The 18,068-nt window shown below is 46.0% G+C and overlaps 2 protein-coding genes across 2 annotated transcripts in view; one reads left to right on the forward strand and one right to left on the reverse strand.

Annotated features, from left to right (window-relative positions):
* The window catches only part of Cul9 (cullin 9), a 35,886-nt gene extending 32,363 nt beyond the window's left edge, over positions 1-3,523 (forward strand). Inside the window, exons 34-41 of the mRNA XM_015487764.2 lie at positions 209-372; positions 738-831; positions 1,322-1,396; positions 1,489-1,599; positions 1,752-1,869; positions 2,185-2,318; positions 2,999-3,072; positions 3,151-3,523. Coding sequence (XP_015343250.1) covers positions 209-372; positions 738-831; positions 1,322-1,396; positions 1,489-1,599; positions 1,752-1,869; positions 2,185-2,318; positions 2,999-3,072; positions 3,151-3,361 — 981 coding nt within the window. The 3' untranslated portion in view covers positions 3,362-3,523. The remainder of the gene's footprint in view (positions 1-208; positions 373-737; positions 832-1,321; positions 1,397-1,488; positions 1,600-1,751; positions 1,870-2,184; positions 2,319-2,998; positions 3,073-3,150) is intronic.
* Positions 3,524-3,891: 368 nt separating this feature from the next.
* On the reverse strand, positions 3,892-6,266 carry Dnph1 (2'-deoxynucleoside 5'-phosphate N-hydrolase 1). Its single transcript, XM_015487931.2, has 4 exons — positions 5,902-6,266; positions 4,592-4,660; positions 4,333-4,443; positions 3,892-4,143 (listed from the first exon to the last, which is right to left on the reverse strand). Exons 1-4 carry the CDS (start codon positions 6,095-6,097, stop codon positions 3,995-3,997), a joined length of 525 nt encoding a protein of 174 aa, XP_015343417.1. The 5' UTR covers positions 6,098-6,266; the 3' UTR covers positions 3,892-3,994.
* Positions 6,267-18,068: the final 11,802 nt, after the last annotated feature.

An 18,068-nucleotide genomic window follows, 5' to 3' on the forward strand; every position in this document is an offset into this window, starting at 1 on the left:
CATACCCTGCCCCTGATCAAGTATTCCCGCTCCTTCCCTGCTCAGCACCCCTGCCCTCACAGAATGTGACTTGTCCTTCTTCATCCTCCACAACCCTATTGATGTTCACCCTTCTGTGATTTGTCCTCTCCCTCCCTCTCCCAATACACACCAGCAGGGCCACACTGTCAGGGCTCAGCTGTGTCCTCATCACCCCCTTCTGCTCTAGGCACACTACCCTGCCAGCTGTGGCCACATGTCTCAGTGGGTTGATGATGGTGGTTACTATGACGGCATGAGTGTGGAGGCCCAGAGCAAGCACCTGGCCAAGCTCATCTCCAAACGCTGTCCCAGCTGTCAGGCTCCCATTGAGAAGAACGAGGGGTGCCTGCAGTAAGAAGGGGGTACTGTGGGCACTGGGACGTGAGAGGGCAAGGGAGGGGCAGGGAGGCCTGGAAGTAAGAAAGGGACAATGAAGCCTGTTGTAAAGCTCAGAAGATGAATCACCCCTCACTTTGGCACTCCCAGAGTGACTTCCTAGGCCTTCATTTTCCTTTCCTCACTTTTAAATCTATACTGTGGGCAAATTCAAAAGCAAGGGTGCATGCAGCAGGGCTTGGAAAGATGAAGATAACTACAAGGCAGAGGGACAGGCCAGAGGCCCAGGGCATTGTCAGTGGTGTGTCCAGGCACTTGGCAGTCCTGGCACACCCCTGCCCAGAGGCAGGCACCCTCTGACAAGCTAGCTTCCTCCATAGCATGACCTGTGCCAAATGTAACCATGGATTCTGCTGGCGCTGCCTCAAGTCCTGGAAGCCAAATCACAAAGACTATTACAACTGCTCTGCCATGGTAAGGGGCTGGGCACCCAGGAGGCAGAGGCCCAAGAACAATCATGATGGGCTACTGCTGCTGGCCCCGGGCTAAAAGGGCTTTGTGTCTAGAGCAGTGTGACTGCAGTTGGGACTCGGTGGAGGGGAGGACAGAAGCCACTAGGGCCTGCAGACACTGGGAATTCTGTACTGGGAGGCTTGTTTTCAAGGGCCTTTATCTTCAGAATAAGACTTCTCACCCCCAAGTGGCCACAGAGAATCTGAGGACAGGGCATCCTCAGTGGGTGCCTGGGCATAGCAGAGCAGGACACTGAAGTCATGTGTGGCTCTGGGCAAGCCTCAAAGTCCCCACCTGTAGAGGGGATTAATAATATGACATGTCCCTAATTTAAATGAAAATCACCTGTGTACAATGCAGAAGCACCTCAATGGATGGTGGCTGTTCTAATTATTAACTCCATCCTGTTGGACCAAAGCATCCAACAACCCTCTCCACGTGTTCTCACCAGGTAAGCAAAGCAGCTCGCCAGGAGAAGAGGTTTCAGGACTATAATGAACGGTGTACTTTCCATCACCAGGCACGGGTGAGCAGGGAGGGAATGGGTAGGTTGATGGGTGAGGCCAGAGGGCTGGAGTGACTGCATGGGAGGCTGTGCTGAGTACCTTCCTCACACAGGAATTTGCTGTGAACTTGCGGAACCGAGTCTCTGCCATCCATGAGGTGCCCCCACCCAGATCCTTCACATTCCTCAGTGATGCCTGCCGGGGCCTTGAGCAGGCTCGAAAGGTGGTAGTGGTGGGGGAACAGTGTACCAAAGGGTCCTGGTGGGCTTGGGTGCTTTTATCTGACTTATCTGGATGGAGGGACTGAGGAGAGGATAGGTGGGGAGGCAGAAGTGCCAGGCCTCAGGCAGCAAATGCTGACTGGGGCTTCCCTAGGTGCTGGCCTATGCCTGTGTATACAGCTTCTACAGCCAGGACACAGAGTACATGGATGTGGTGGAGCAGCAGACGGAGAGCCTGGAGCTGCACACCAATGCCCTGCAGATCCTCCTTGGTGAGCGGGGCCCCTCTCAGTCCTGAGCATCCATGCCCAACCAGCCAGGTAACACTATGCCCTCATCTTCACTCTGTCCCCATCTTCTTCATTCTGCATAGCTTCTCACCCTTGGGTCTAAAGTCCATGCTATAGGGGCCAAGGGCAGATGTGCACCTGATGGGTTGATCCTGGTCTGTACCCTGCTACTGGCATGTAAGCTCCATGAGTGTCTATAGCCATGCCTGGCACCTGGTAGATGCTCCATAGGTGTTTGTGGAAGGAGTGGGTGAGAATGAGAAAAGGAATCAAGCCCCTGTACCTGACCCTCTACAGAGGAGACCCTGCTGCGCTGCCAAGACCTGGCCTCTTCCCTGCGCCTCCTGCGGACTGACTGTCTCAACACAGGCATGGAGCTGCTGCGGCGGATCCAGGAGAGGCTGCTAGCCATCCTGCAGCATTCCACCCAGGTACCTCTACTGCTGGCCACTTGTGCCTCTGCACTTGACAAGGTCAGGGGCTACCTATGTCCAGCACAACCCTGCCAGAGTCAAGTCCAGAAGGAAAGGCAGTGAGGAGGGTGAATAGATGTTAGGAGGCCTGGGCAGATGTCCCATCCCTGGGACCATCCAGCTGTGCTGCCAGTCCCTGTTTTTTAACCTCCCGGGGTTTCCTATAGAATGGTTGTTGGTTTGCCCATATCAAAGGTTTTTGGCCAGGGTGCCCATCAGAATCACTCAGGGAACCCTTTCAGACTATACTTCCCAGATGTGGGTTCAAAATCTCACAAGTGAGGACCAGAAGGTGAGGATCACTGGAATAAGGAGCCTACAAGGTTCTTCCAGTTCTAATATGGGTGTGTTGTACCTGCACCATGAACCCTGCCCTCAGGTTGTCACTGACTGGAAAATAACTTGGGCAGAATACATAAACACGCACTGTAAGCTGCTCGAGCACAGGGGGGGTTCCTGCCAGTGTATCTTGTATTTCTGGAGATTCCCAGCCAATTACATTGCACAAAGGCATTTGCTTGTGAAGGGCCATGGTAAGAGGAGGGAGCACTCATGGCAGGAGCCTGGCCCTCAGCAAACACAGCTGAAAGTATGCTGGGCACAAGGCCACATGTCCTCTGCTCTCCTGCTTCTGCCAGGATTTCCGATTTGGTCTTCAGAGTCCAACAGTAGAGGCCCGGGAGGCAAGAGGATCCAACGTACCTGACAATCAGTGAGTAGGGCAGACAGCCCCAGAGGGGCAGTGGGAGATGTCAGGCTTCTCTGGGCTCAGAGCAGTGGCTTTCCCTAGGCCCCAGGATTCCTCTGGGCTGGAGGCAGAGGATGAGGAGGAAGAGGACGAGGAGGAAGATGATGAGGATGATGTGCCAGAGTGGCAGCAAGATGAGTTTGATGAGGAGCTGGACAATGACAGCCTTTTCTACGATGAGGAATCTGAAAATCTGGACCGAGAGACTTTCTTCTTTGGTGATGAGGAGGATGATGATGAAGCCTATGACTGAGGGGCAGGATGCAGGAAACTGCTGGAGTTGCCCCACCAGAATCATGGGGCTGTGGGGATGGGGAGTTCACCGCTTCCCACCTTTGTGAGGAGGGGATCTCCAGTGTCTGCAGCACCCTCTTCTGTTTACTGAATAAACTTTTTTTCACAAACTTCTCTGAAAGGAGGCTGGATAGCTTCCCTAGGGACAGCCGGCTTCATCTCCCACTGTTCCCCTCATACTGTTGTCTTTAGACCTCCAGACTCTTCTGCCCTCTGAGAAGGCCCAAAACAGACCCATTTGGTCTAAGCTGATAAAGGGAAGTGAAGTCCACAAGGTCCAGGGCCAGGTGCAGACCCAGCCCCACTTCAGAGGAGATGAGATGAAAGAAAGGCCACCCCCCAGGATAGCCTTCCTCCAAGAACATGAGGAGGTATCCTCCTCTTAGGGACCTACAGACTTTTAAAGGGTCTCTCTCTACCTTAAAATGAAATGCGGGGGGGGGGGATATGACCAAAGACTTGCCCCATCCCCACCAAAATACAGACAAAACCATAGAATTTTAAACAATTCTTTTAATTTGCTACTGGGCTAAAGGCAGGAATGATAACTACAGCAGTTTCAGTCAGAAGGTTTTAGTAAAGTGGGCTTAAGTCAGGCAGTTGGGTCATCAGAGACAGCTACCTGCTCAGGAGGATCAGCCTCAAAGTATCGATCCAGAATGGCTTCCACCTCTCCCTCTTCGTAGTCCCACACCTGGAACCTTGAGCCGTCTGCTGCTCCCCGGATCATGGCTGAAAGCACTGGGGAGGGAAGGGAAAGTGAAGCTGCCTCCCTTCTAAACCCCCCTAACCCCCGTAGCCCCCCGTTTCCTGCCCTAACCCACTGGGGAAAAGCACTGTGCTCAAAGCTTACTAAGGAAGGAGCTGAGGCTGGACCTGCAGAAAGCTGGGGTGTGACAGGGGTAGCCGTCTACGGCTTGGAGTACTTACCTCGGCCAGACTGTGGGCGAAACAGGCACAGGATTTGCTTATTGAGGGCCACAGCCCGGCCCAGCTCATAGCCTACACCCAAGGATGGCTGTGTCACTTCAGCCACGACCACTGGAAGAAATGTGAGATTAGGGCTTAATACCTGGGGCCCTTGGGCTTGTAAGCAAAGGATAACAGTTGGCTGTAGAGAGGAGGCCAGGATGTCCCCCGGGAAGCTAACATTCCAGGGGAGCTTTTAGGTGGAAGGGAGGTCACTCACCATCTGCCTGCTGCAGCCAGGCCAAGTCTCGCTCATGGATAAGCCTGTCGCCCCCAGCAGCCTCTTCTCCTAAGGTCAAAGAAAATCTGGTCAATGATGCTCCCCATCCTGGCTCACAGTAACTCTCTGTTGCCCTTGATGACTCTGTGTCCATCCTACTCTGTGAGGGAGAACTTCAAGGGCTTGTCCAATACGAGGAGCCTGTCAAAAGGGGTGATCAACTACTATATATGTACTTTTTTTTCCCACTCAACCCTGTGCAAGGTGGCAATGTGTGATTAAGGCACATGAAGATATAGGAAGGACTAACATTGTGGAACCAAGTGGCTAGACAAAAGTTCATGGGCACAGAGGGTAAGGACTGCTGCTTCCAGCATGATTAAATGCTATCCTTCAGGATGGTGAGGCTCACATCTAGAGGCATCAGAACCACTGGACAGCTTGTTAAAAACAGATTCAAAGGCTTTATCTTATTCAAAGGCTTTAATCAGACTGGTGATTGATAGATTACATTTTAAACAAAACTCCCTCCTGACATTTGAGCACACTTAAGCTCTAGAACTACCAGACAAGTAGGCCCTATGTAGCTAGTGGACCTTGAGCTTCAGGATCCCTAACTTGCACAGGCCTTTTCTAATTCCCTAGCAATTTGGTTTTGTGATTTTTGTTTTTTAAAAGGTCTCCAAAAATTGCATTAGGTCCCACAAATCATGGCCTTGCTCTTGGGTAAGGGAGGTGGAATCACTAAGTTATCTGGGCAGAAGGAACAAACTGGAAGGATGGTGAGATTCCAGACCAACGTATCAAAACTTGGCTTTAGAAAGATCAGCTTCCGGGTCTTTCACTCAGCATCACTTTGATAACAGCCTGAACAGAGGACATTCAGGCTGAAGGTGGCTCAGGAGAGGGTGGTTGAGAAAAGTGGGGTCTGTCGGGTCAAAGAGAGGGCTGATTCTTAGAAAGCGGGGAGGCGGGGCAGAGGACCCACGGGCGAAGTGGGACATGAGCTGGGAGAAGTGGCCCAATCTGTCTACCTTCAGCTCTTCGCCAAGAGCGCCCGGGAGGGGGCTGAAGAGAGTTCAAGGGACCGAAGTAAGAGAGCCCGATGCTAGGACTGGTGTCTCACCACAGAGTACTGGGGCAGACGCCGCCTGCGCCCACCCGGGTTCCTTCTAGGGCGGGGGCGCTGGACCGAGCGCCGGGCAGGAGGGTGGGGCGTGCAGTGGCCGTAAGAGGCGGGGGCCGGGCCCGTCTCTCGCCAGCCTGTCCCCAGGTCTGCCTCCCCGCAGCCCGCGCCCCCGGAGCCTCACCACGCGCGCCTAGCTCGGCCGCCGCCATGTGCTCAGTAAGCACTGCCCCGAAGCGCCGCAGCCGGGATACGATCCGCGCGTACAAAGCCCGGTCCTCGCGTCCGCCACGGATGCTCCCGCAGAAGTACAGGGCCCGGCGGCCCGGTGCGCCCGGCTCCACCGGCTCCCCGCGCCCCCGCGCCCCGGCCGCTGCCATCGCCGCTGCCGCGCGCTGCTTCCCGCGCCAGGGGGCGCCTGCCGCGACCACGTGACCCTGGAAAAGGGGTCGAGGGGGCCGCGAGGGGGAGGACCCGGCTAGGCCCTCTTGGGAACCCACCCCTCTGGGCCCTTCTGGACTATTTCCTTATTCTCAAACCCTCCACCCACCCATGGGCCACTGCAGCCGGTTCTCCCAAATATTTCCAGAACCTGACGCCCACCGCCACCCTGCCCACGCCCTACCCCCTCTCTCCACAGCGCCCTGCCCCTACGGCTCTGCGCCTGCCTCACCACGGTTTCCACTCAGCACCGTGAACACACGTGAACAGACTGAGAACTGCCACCCTCTCTGCCCAGAACACTCCAGAGTCTCACCTGGGGTGAGAGAGGCCCACAGGTCCCAAGTGGTTTGGTCACCCACTTGTCTCCCGAACTCCAGCTCCCACTACTCTGTAGCCTCGCCGGCTTCCGGGCTGCTCCTCAAGTGTGCCAGCCGTACCCCTTGCCTTCACAGCCTTTGCATTTGCCGTCCCTCTGCCCAGGACTCTGCCCGGCAGCTGGATTCCTGGCTCATTCTTTACCTCTTTCAAGTCTTTTCCTTCTTCAAATCTGTATTCACTTGTCAGCTTTCCAGGACACCCTATTCAATATGGCAGCCTCTAACCCCATTACTGTCTATCAGCCTTTTCTGCCTTCCCTTCTTCGTGTACCACCATTAATTTTGTTTTGTGTCTTGCTACACCCGGTAGAATATAATTCCCCAGGAGGGAAGGAATTGTTTGCATCTTCACTGTATGTGTGACTTCTAGAACTGTGCCTGGCACACAGAAAACATTTGTCAAATATTTGTTAAGGACACATTTGACATCCCTCCCAATCTGCTCTGCTCTAGAATAATTATGCAGGTGGATAGAAGCAGTTTCTTCAGGGAGATGGGCACACACACTTTGCTCACCAGTGATACTTAGGATTTCCCCTTTGTGTTATCATGAAAATAATACAGATACATGACCAAAAAAAAAAAAAAAGTTCAAATAGAACAAGAGAGTATGCATAGAGTCCTGAGACTTTCAGTCCCATTCCCAGGAGGAAAGGCCCATCAGTGGTTTCTTCTCTGTTTTTTCCTGACAGATGACTATTAAAACACCAAAATATGAAAGTATGGGGTTACAGAGAAGTCAAGATACTTTTTTTTTCAGTGTGAGCAGTTGAACTCAGGACCTTGCACATGCTAGGTAAGGGCTCTGTCACTGAGCTATACCCCAGCACCATAAATATATATTTTTTCCAAGTGCTAAATACAAAGGACAAAGAAATGTCCACCCACTATTAGGCCCTGCCACAAACACAGTACACAATACAGGGGCAAATGTGAACACACAGCTGTGCCACAGACAGCCCACCACATACTCGCCCACATAGGCTTAAAGAAGACGTGTCATGGGCCGGAGGAATGACCAGCAAACTCCTGGACACTTCTTGTCCTGACCCACTGCCCCTCCTCAACGTCCTCATAAGCAAGGAACACACATGGGTACACACTCACAGACCGTCTTATTTCTGCCATAGTCTCTTATAAACGGAGGAAACCAAGCAGCCTGATCTCCCTAAGTCCACACCTCTGTTGTGACTGGCATCCCCTTTCTATCTCAGACTGGAAGAAAAAGAGCAGCCTGATTCTCTGTGTGGGAAGAATGCAGGTACAGACAAGACTCGCATCTCAGACCTTCCTCCCCAATATGGAAGTTGAAAGGATGGGACACTAAGTGATGGATGGGGGAACCAGGTTGGTAGACAGGTTAGAGAAGCAGCATGATGGGGGAAATACCTTGTCAGCTGACCAGAGGCCAAAATAGAGTACTGGTTCAGTTAGTAACTAGCTCTGTGACCTCAGTCAGGTCCCTTAACACTCTGAGTCTCAGTCTGCATGTATATGGAATTGACAAGAAATATTATCCTGCCTTGCTCACCTGTTTTGACTATGGTGCGCTTCAGATCAAGTTTATAAAAGCACATTAGAAAACAAAGTGCTTGCTGGTCATAGTGGCACCCGCCTGTAAACCTAGTGGCTCCGTATGCTGAGGTGGAGGATCATGAATTCAAAGCCAGCTTCAGCATCTTAGCGAAGCCCTAAGCAACTCAGTGAGGCCCTGTCTCTAAATAAAATATGTAGAGGGCTGGGGATGTGGCTCAGTGGTTAAGCACTCCTAGGTTCAATCCCTAGTACCAAAAAAGAAAAAGAGAAAGAAAAAACAAAGTGCTCAGAGGATTTTAAGCATATGTGATACTATAATGGTGGATACATGTCATTATAAATTTGTCAAAGCCTATAGGATGTGTAACACCAACAGTGAACCCTAATATAAGCCAGGGACCTTGGCTGACAACAAGGTGCTAGTGTAACAAGCATCCCACTCCAGTGGGGATGTGCATGTGGGGGCAGAGGACGTACGGACGGACCTGCTTAGAGCAGTCTAAAACTGCTCTAAAGGGCTGTGATTGTGGTTCAGCCGTAGAGCGCTCGCCTAGCATGCCCAGGGCCCTGGGTTCGATCCTCAGCACCACATAAAAATAAATGAATGGAATGGAGGTGTTGTGTCCAACTACAACGAAAAAAATAAATATTAAAAAACTGCTCTAAAAAATAAAGTGCTATACGAATATTCAACAAAAAGTGTTTTTTTTTCTTTTATAGAATATGTAAAACTTATATACTAGTATAAAGAACAGTGAAAACCACATATTGTATGATATCATTTAAATAAAATGTCTAAAAAAGGTCTATTTGGAGAGACAAAAGACAGATCAGTGGTGGCCCAGGGCTAGGGCTGGAGGTGGGAGTGGGAGTGGGAACTGACTTCAGGGGCCTAAGGAAACTTCTGGAGGTTGCTAGAAATGTTCTTAAACTGGATTGAAATTATGTTTGTACAACTCAAAAAATTGTTAAGTTATACATTTACAATTGGTAGATTTTATTGGTGTGCTAATTATACCTCAACAAAACTGTTTCTTTTTTTTTTTAAAGTTTTGTTGAGGTGTAATCGACACGTCAAGATCTGTACGTATTTAATGTGTCCAATTTGACAAGTTTGCACACATGCAAATGCCTGTCATTCTCTCACTATAGTTCAGGTAACAAGCATATTCATCACTTCCCAAAGTCCTTTTCTGTCCTCTTACTTTTACCAAGAAACCTAACCTCTTTATGATTTTTGGGGGGGGGGGCATGGGTAGGTCCTGGGAATTGAACCCAGGCATGCTCTACTACTGAGCTACATCTTTTTATTTTTATTTTATTTATTTATTTTTTACTTTGAGACAGGATCTTGCTAAGTTACTGAGGCTGGCCTCAAACTTATCATCCTTCTGCCTTAGCCTCCCAGGTCACTGGCATGATAGGTGTATGTTACTGTGCCTAGTGTCTCTTAGTAAATTTTGAAGTGCACAATACCATATTGTTAACTATAGGCACGATGTGGTACAGCAGATCTTTAAAATTTATTCATCTAGCAAAAGTGATTGTTACTTCCATTGAACAAGTCCCCATTTCCCCCAAGTCCTAGTTCCCCACAACAACTTGCTGGGTTTCTGTTCTCACGACTAGAAGGCTCAGGGGTCACTCCAGGTAAACTGGGCTGACTGGGCTGCGCAAAATAACCACACAAATACCTTTCTCATTAGGATCGCTGTGATGGCTCCTCTGACCTTAAGTGTCCGCAGGAAGGGAGAGAGCAAGAGCACGGCTCTGACCCCTTTTATTGAGGAGAAGCTATTCAAGGGAGGCAAGGGGTCAGGTTTCAGGGGGCTGAGTCTATCTTCATGATGTCCACTGTCAGCAGGTTGACTGACACCTGGGTAGGCCACATCTGAGGGCATAGTAAGAGAAGGGGACACACACAAGGCACTTCCATGGAAGATTCTATCCTAAACAGGGCAAGGGGTTATATTACAAAGGAACAGGTGAGCATAGCTTCACCCTTGGGGCTGTAGCAAGACACACCCATGCACCAGACACCGACCCTGACCCTCGAACCTAAGAAGGGTGGGGAAAGCTCTGCCACGTTTCTGTGACTGAGCGCCTCCGCACCCCGCCATGGAGTGTGACTCAGTCACGTGCAAGGTTGGGCTCCCACAACAACTATTGTATTCTCTGCTGCTATAAGTTTGACTATTGTAGATATCTCATGTGAATTAAATTTATATGGTATTTGACCTTCCATGACTGACTTTTTTCACTTGGCATAATGTCTTCCTGGTTCATTCATGTTGTACATTTCCTGACTTCAAAATGCATTATAAAACTATAGTAATTAAGACAGTATGGTACTGAGGTAAAGACAGATAAATAGAAATAAGCCCATATATGTATAGCCAACTGATATTTTTTTTCCCGGGGTAACAGGGATTGAACTCAGGGGCACTAGGCCACTGAGCCACATCCCCAGCCCCATTTTGTATTTTATTTAGAGACAGGGTCTCACTGAGTTGCTTTAGTGCCTCAATTTTGCAGAGGCTGGCTTTGAACTCGCAATCCTCCTGCCTCAGCCTCTGGAGCTGCTGAGATTACAGGTGTGCACCACTCGGTATTCACAATGGCCAAGATTTGGAAACAGGGCCGGGTCTGTAGCTCAGTGGTAGAGAGCTTGTCTAGCATGCGTGAGGCACTGGGTTCAATCCCCAGCACCACATAAAAATAAACATAAAATAAAAGTATTGTGTCCATCTACAACTAAAAAAAAAAAAATAATAATAATAATAATAATAACAATAATAAAAAAAAGATTTGGAAACAGCCTGAGTGTCCTGTCTGTTGAGAGATGAATGGATGAAGAAAATGTGGCATATCCATACAATGGCATGTTATTCAGTGTTTTTAAAAAAAGAAGGAAATCCTGACATTTGAAGTAGTAAAGCTGTTTTTAACCAAGTAAAAAAATTGAGAAAATAGTATAATGAGGTTCAAAAATTATGAATTTATGACCAATCTCATTTCATTTATACTTAGTATTGTCACTGTATTATTTTGGAGCAAATTTCAGATTATATGATTTCTTTTGGAAATATTTTAATATGTGGATTTAAAAGGTAAGGACTCTTTTTTTAAAGATTTTTTTATTTGTTCTTTTTAGATATACATGACAATAGAGTGTATTTTGGCATTGTACATACATGGAATATAATTTATTCTAATTAGGATCCCATTCTTGTGGTTGTACATGCTGTGGAATTACTGGTTGTGTATTCGTATATGAACATAGGATGTTTAGGACAGATTCATTCTACTGTCTTTCCTAATCCCATCTTCCCTCCCTTTCCTTCATTCTCCTTTGTCTAATCCAATGAACTTCAACCTCCCCACTTACTGTGTGTTAGCATCTGCATATTAGAAGATTTGGCCTTAGTTTTTTGAGGACTGGACTCTTTCTCTTTTATTTTTATTTTATTTTATTGCAGTATTGGTGATTGAAGCCTGAGCCTTGTGCATGTTAGGCAAATATTATGCCACTGAGCTACATCCTTAGCCCTTAAAAAAAATTTTTTTTTTGAGACAGGGTTTGGTTAAGTTGCCCCAGCTGACCTCAAACTTCTGCCTTCTGCCTCAGTCTCCTGAGTGACTGAGGTTACAGGCCTGTACCACCATGCCCGGCAAGGACTCTCTTTTTAAAAATGTAATCAAAATATTATTATCACAGCTAAATAATTTAACAAGATTTTCTTATTGTCATAAAATTGTCCATCATTGTTCAAATTTCCTGTTCTTATAAGCATGATAAATATTCATTTGTTTATAATTAGTTTTTTGCAGGAGGAGTGTACCAGGATTTGAACTCAGGGGCACTTGACCACTGAGCCACATCCCCAGCCCTATTTTGTATTTTATTTAGAGACAGGGTCTCATTGAGTTGCTTAGTGCCTCACTGTTGCTGAGGCTGGCTTTGAACTCAAGATCCTCCTGCCTCAGCCTCCTGAGTTCTGGGATTACAGGTGTGTGCCACCATGCCCAGCTATAACTTACTTTTTTTTAATGTTTATTTTTTAGTTTTAGGTGGACACAATACCTTTATTTTACATTTTATGTGGAGCTGAGGATCGAACCCAGTGCCTCATGCATGCCAGGTGAACGCTGTACCACTGAGCCAAAACCCAATCCTATAATTCACTTTTTAAAATCTGGATTCACATAAAGTTCATATATTGTGATTAGTTTGCATCTCTGTTAAGTCATTTTTTTTTTAAGTACTGGGGATTGAACCTAGGAGTGTTCTTCCTCTCTGAACTGTATCTCCAGCCCTGCCTTTTAATTTTTTTTTTTTAATTTTTGAGATAGAGTATGGTTAAATTGCACAGGCTGGCCTTGAATTTATGATTCTTCTGAGTTGTTGGGACTATGTATGCACCACCACACTTGTCTCTTTTAAGTGTGTGTGTGTGTGTGTGTGTGTATGTATGTTATTGAGACTTGAACTCAGGGCTTCATGCATGCTAGGCAAGAGCTCTATCATTGAGCTACATCCCCAGACCTAAGTCTATTTTATTTTTTATTTTATAATATTTATTTTTAAGTTTTAGGTGGTCACAATATCTTTATTTTACATTTATGTGGTGCTGAGGATCGAACCCAGTGTCTCATGCATGCTAGGTGAGCACTCTACCACTGAGCCACAACCCCAGCGCCCTAAGTCTATTTTATTTTATTTTTTAATAGCTAATTTTTTAAATATTTATTTTTTAGGTGTAGATGGACACAACACAATTCCTTTATTTTTATGTGGTGCTAAGGATCGAACCCGGGTCCCGCCCATGCTAGGCGAGTGCTCTATCGCTGAGCCACAATCCCAGCCCCTAAGTCTATTTTAATATACATGTTTTCCCTACATATTTTCTCTCTCTTGCCAATAGTGTCTTACAGTCTGGAGTCTGCTGATTATATTTCTGCAATATCATTTAACAAGTTTCTCCGTCCTCCTTTTTTCTGTGAATTGGAATTGGATCTAGAGGCTTGATCAGATTCAGATCAATTTGGGGCAAGACTGTCACTTATTGTGGTGTATACTTCCATCATGAGGCACACAGTGTCTGGGTGCCTTTCTCTTTTTATATTAGCAACAACTGGTGCTCAGTGCCCAGACTATTCAATCATCCATTCATTCATGGGACATACAAATAAAACATTAATAAAAATATTTGTATTATAAAATAAAACTAGAAAAAAACTCAGCTACAAAACTAAAACAAATGAATTATTATAATATAAACATTCTTGTGAATACTATGTCAAGTAATAGATCATTAGGTTGGACCATGTAGCTTAGTGGTAAAGCATTTCCCTAGAATGCAGGAGGTCCAGGACCACACTGCTCCCCCACACAAATAATAAGAATAATGGATTTTCAGCTACCCCAAGTTTCCAATTACTTCCTTCCAATTCCACCCTGCTTACTCTCTCCAGAAGTGACCACTGCCCTTACTTTCATAGCAAGGGCAAAAAAGAAGACATAACTAAACTTCCTTAATTTCTCTAAGTTTACCACATAATTTTTTTGTATTTGTGAAATCTTTTCCTTCTTCTTTTCTTTTCTTTCTTTCTTTCTTTCTTTTTCTTTCTTTCTTTCTTTCTTTTTTTTTTTTTGAGCTAGAGTTTTTTTGTGTGTGTTGTTGTTGTTTATTTTTGTTTTTGATATTGGGGATTGAACCCAGAGGCACTTAACCACTGAGCCACATTCCCAGACCTTTTTTTGTATTTTATTTAGACACAGGGTCTCTCAGAGTTGCTTAGGGCATTGTTAAGTTGCTGAGGCTGGCTTTGAACTTAAGATCCTCCTGCCTCAGCCTCCTGAGCTGCTGGGATTACAGGTGTGTTCCACCATGCCTGGCTCAGAGAATTTTTCTCTGTTGCCCAGGGATTGATGATCCTCCCACCAAGCTCCTGAGTAGCTGGGACTACTGGTGTATACCACTATGCTTAGTTAAGTCTCTTTTCATATACAGGTGGGGGACACATTTTTTTTAGCATTTATTTTGTGTAAGATACTCAGTGGGTACCGGAGGAGCTATAAAATGGAGTAAAGAAGAATCTGAGTCTTTAAATTCTGTTTGGCTTTGGGAAGTGTTCACCTTAGCTCCTGAATAGGAAGGACCAGATCAATGGCACCCAGTGAGGTGCAAAGGATCAAGTGCTTTTTTTTTTTTTTTTTTAAAGAGAGAGTGAGAGAGGGAGAGAGAGAGAGAGAGAGAGAGAGAGAGAATTTTAATATTTATTTTTTACTTATCGGCGGACACAACATCTTTGTTTGTATGTGGTGCTGAAGATCGAACCCGGGCCGCACGCATGCCAGGCAAGCGCGCTACCCCTTGAGCCACATNGCAGTCGCTGTACCACTGAGCTACACCCCCAGCCCCAAGACATATGGAAAAAAAATTAAAAACACAGATCCAACTTTTAGAGATATAAACTACAATGAAAAATACATTGAATGGGATTAAGACCAGTTTAGATGCTCAAAAGGAAAGATTAATAAACCTTAATGCATAACAATAGAAGTGATTAAAAATGAAACACAGTTTAAAAAAAGAGAGAAAGACTGGGGGGTAGGGGTGGAAATGAATAAAGCATTAGTGATTTGTAGGACTGTTATGGTTTGGATGTGAGGTGTCCCCCAGAAGCTCACATGTGAGACTATGCAAGAAGGTTCAGAGGAGAAATGATTGGGTTGTGAGAGTCTTAACCCAATTAGTGATAATCCCCTGATAGGGATTAACTGAGTGGTAACTGAAGTAGTTGGGTGTGGCTGGAGGAGGTGGGAACTGGGGTGTGGCTTTGGGGTATGTATATTTGTATCTGGTGAATGGAATCTCTCTCTGCTTCCTGATGTCAAGTAACCTGTTTCCCTCTGCCATACTCTTCCACCATATTTTCAGCCTCACCTCAAGCCCCAAGGAATGGAGCTGGCCTTCTATAGACTAAGATCTCTGAAACTGTGAGCCCTCGAATAAATCTTTCTTCTCTAAAATTGTTCTGGTCAGAGCTTTTAGTCACAGCAGCAAAAAAGCTGATTAAAACAAGGACAACTTCAGCCAGCCTAATATGCAGAATAATTGGAGTCCTTGAAGAAAAGAGGAGAGCAGAAAAAGTATTTGAGATAATAAGAACTAAAACAACAACAACAACAACAAAAAAAACCCAAACTTGATGCAAACTATGAATCCATAGATATAAAGAATTTAGTAAACCCAAAGCACAAGAAACATGAGTGAAACTACTTGAAAAGACACAATATGATCAGTTCAAAATCAGTTTAAGGAGAAAACCTAAAAAGTAGACAGAAGAGTAAAGGACATATTACATACAGAGGAAGACAAAGATAATTATAGATTTCTCATCAGAAGCAAGGCTAGTTGAAGACAGCAGAGCAGTATTTTTTTTTTTTTTTAAGAACTTCTAGGGCTGGGGTTGTGGCTCAGAGGTAGAGTGCTTGCCTACCATGTGTGAGGCACCGGGTTCGATCCTCAGCACCACATAAAAATAAAATGAAGATATTGTGTCTACCTATAACTAAATTTTTTTTAAAAAAAATAACTTCTAAACATTATTATTTTTGTTACCTTCTGTCCTCTAGTATGATCAGTGTTCAGTCTTTAGAGGAAAAGGACCTGTGTATTCAGCAAAGAAATAAGTAGGAGAGGGTGAGAAGGGCCAACAGCTACAGAAGGGTGAGAGCAGGTTGAGCTCAAGGGGCCCCAGTATTGGCAGAGAGGAAGACTCTGGGTGTCAACTGGGCATAAGAAGGAACCATTCAGTTAGACAAGACAGAGGTCCACGTGTAGCACCCGGCCCATACTCATACATTCCTTCTGTAGCTTTCAGAGCAACATTTTTAAAGTACCACAAACAAAAACAAATTGTTTATCTAGAATTCAAACCCAATACTCAGGTCAGACTGTGTCTCTTTTCTACTCAAAACTCCTCAGTGATTTTTATCTAAAGGACACCGTCTTTGCTGCAGAGATGGTCATGCAGTAGCTTTATTGGGAAGTGCTCTGGTGATCAACATCAGTGGAGGGGTGAAGAAAGCGATATTGAACAGAGGAGGGAGTTAAATTCTGATACAGTCTCAGTAGAAGCCTCAGTGGAGGGTGGATGGGAATGGGAAAGACAGTAGAATGAACTGGACAGAATTTTCCTAGGTTCATATATGAATACCTGACCAGTGTAACTCCACATCATGTACAACCACAAGAATGGGAAGTTATACTTCCTGTATATATGGTATGTCAAAATACATTCTACTGTCATGTGTATCTAAAAAGAACAAATATAATTTTTTTTTTAAAAAAAGAAGCCTCAGTTGTTCCTATCATAGTTTTGAAAAATTTCAGACAGCAGTCCCAATTTAGGATGAAGAGACAAGGTCTTTATGCTCAGAGGATAATAAGTTGAATGTGGGATACTCCAGGAAAGGAGCATGATCTTGAATGATTCCAATTCCCAGAGAGGGAATCATTCCAGAGCAACCAGCCCCATCCATACTTCAAGTAGCTGGGGAAATTATACCCAGATATTTTTTCAGCATTGCGGTTTGAACCCAGGGTGTTACACATGCTAGCAGGTGTTTTACCACTAAGTTATACTCTGAATACCTAGATTTTTTTAAATGGGAATATGGAAATCTCATCACAGTATTCACTTCACTTCCAAAACCCAAATGAAGAAAATCCAATCATGTTATCATGATACACAGGCCTTTCATGATCTTGCATGTCCATCCCTAGCCTCATGCTGTCTTCTCCTGGAAGTTGGTCCCTCCCTCTGCCCTGGTTCCATTTATCTGTAGGCAAACTCCCACTCATTCTTCAAATTACAATTGAAAGTGCCTCCTCTGAGAAGATTGCCCTGACTCAGTGATCCTTTCCCCCAGCATGGGGCTTAGGCCCATGGACTATGGAGCTGGGTTTGTATCCAAGTTCTATCACTTGCTAGCTAGGTAAACTAATGCAAATTACTTAACTTCTCTGTATCTTAATTTTCTCATTTATAAAATAGGAGGTAACAATAGTTACTCTTATGTCATAGGGAGGTTAAAACGAATAAATGAGCTAATATGTGTAAAGTTAATCAGTGTCTGGCAGAAATAAATGGCCGCTGATATTATTGTTGTTGTTGCAGGAGATACTCAGTATGCATTTGTGGAAGGCATAAACAATGGAAGGAAGGAGGAATTGACAAGACGGAGTGCAGAGTATATTCAGAGAATATTGAGTAATCCCATCTGTCAGAAGGGGAGTAGTAGCCTTATGGGCACATGTTGGGAAGAGTTTTTAATGTCACAGTAAAGAGTGTGTATCTTATTTGGTAAGCAATTAGACACAATAGCAGAGTTTGTCAACATATGGGAGAAGGTGCCAAAGAAATAGAGATTAAGTCAGGAGATGAGGCATATCTGACGTGAGTTGAGAATTACAGGTAAGGGTTGGAGGGTTCAAGTTTGGGATGCTTAGAAGAGGTGGGTGATGGAGATTTATGGGAGATTAGGGAAAATGGTTTTAGAGAAAAGTAATAAGAACCTCTGGAAGATGAAATGGGGTAGTTAGATGAGGCAGAGTGACCGGGACGTTCTGAAAGTGGAAAGATAAAGAGTGATGGAGACAGGTAAGTTTTATGGGGACAGGTAAAGAGTGATGAGGCCCTCCAGGGGCGTGGGGTCATGTGAATGGTAGAGACCAGTTAGGAGTATTTGCTGGAGCGGATCCATCTAAGAGAGTCCTAGGGCTGGAGGAATGTAGAGAGGGGCAGGGTGGAACGTGATGTCAGAGAAAGGGCGGTGATGTAAAGGCCGGGCGGTGGGGCGGTGATGTCAGGGCTGGTGCTGATGCTGGCGGCGCAGTGCATTGTGGGCAGCTCCCCGCTCTGCCGCCGCCGCCGCTGCGGTCGCCCGAGGAGGATCGGGGCCGGGCCGGGCCGGGATGGTCCG

Source organism: Marmota marmota, unplaced genomic scaffold (assembly GCF_001458135.2).
Source record: "Marmota marmota marmota unplaced genomic scaffold, marMar, whole genome shotgun sequence".
Lineage (NCBI taxonomy): Eukaryota > Metazoa > Chordata > Mammalia > Rodentia > Sciuridae > Marmota > Marmota marmota.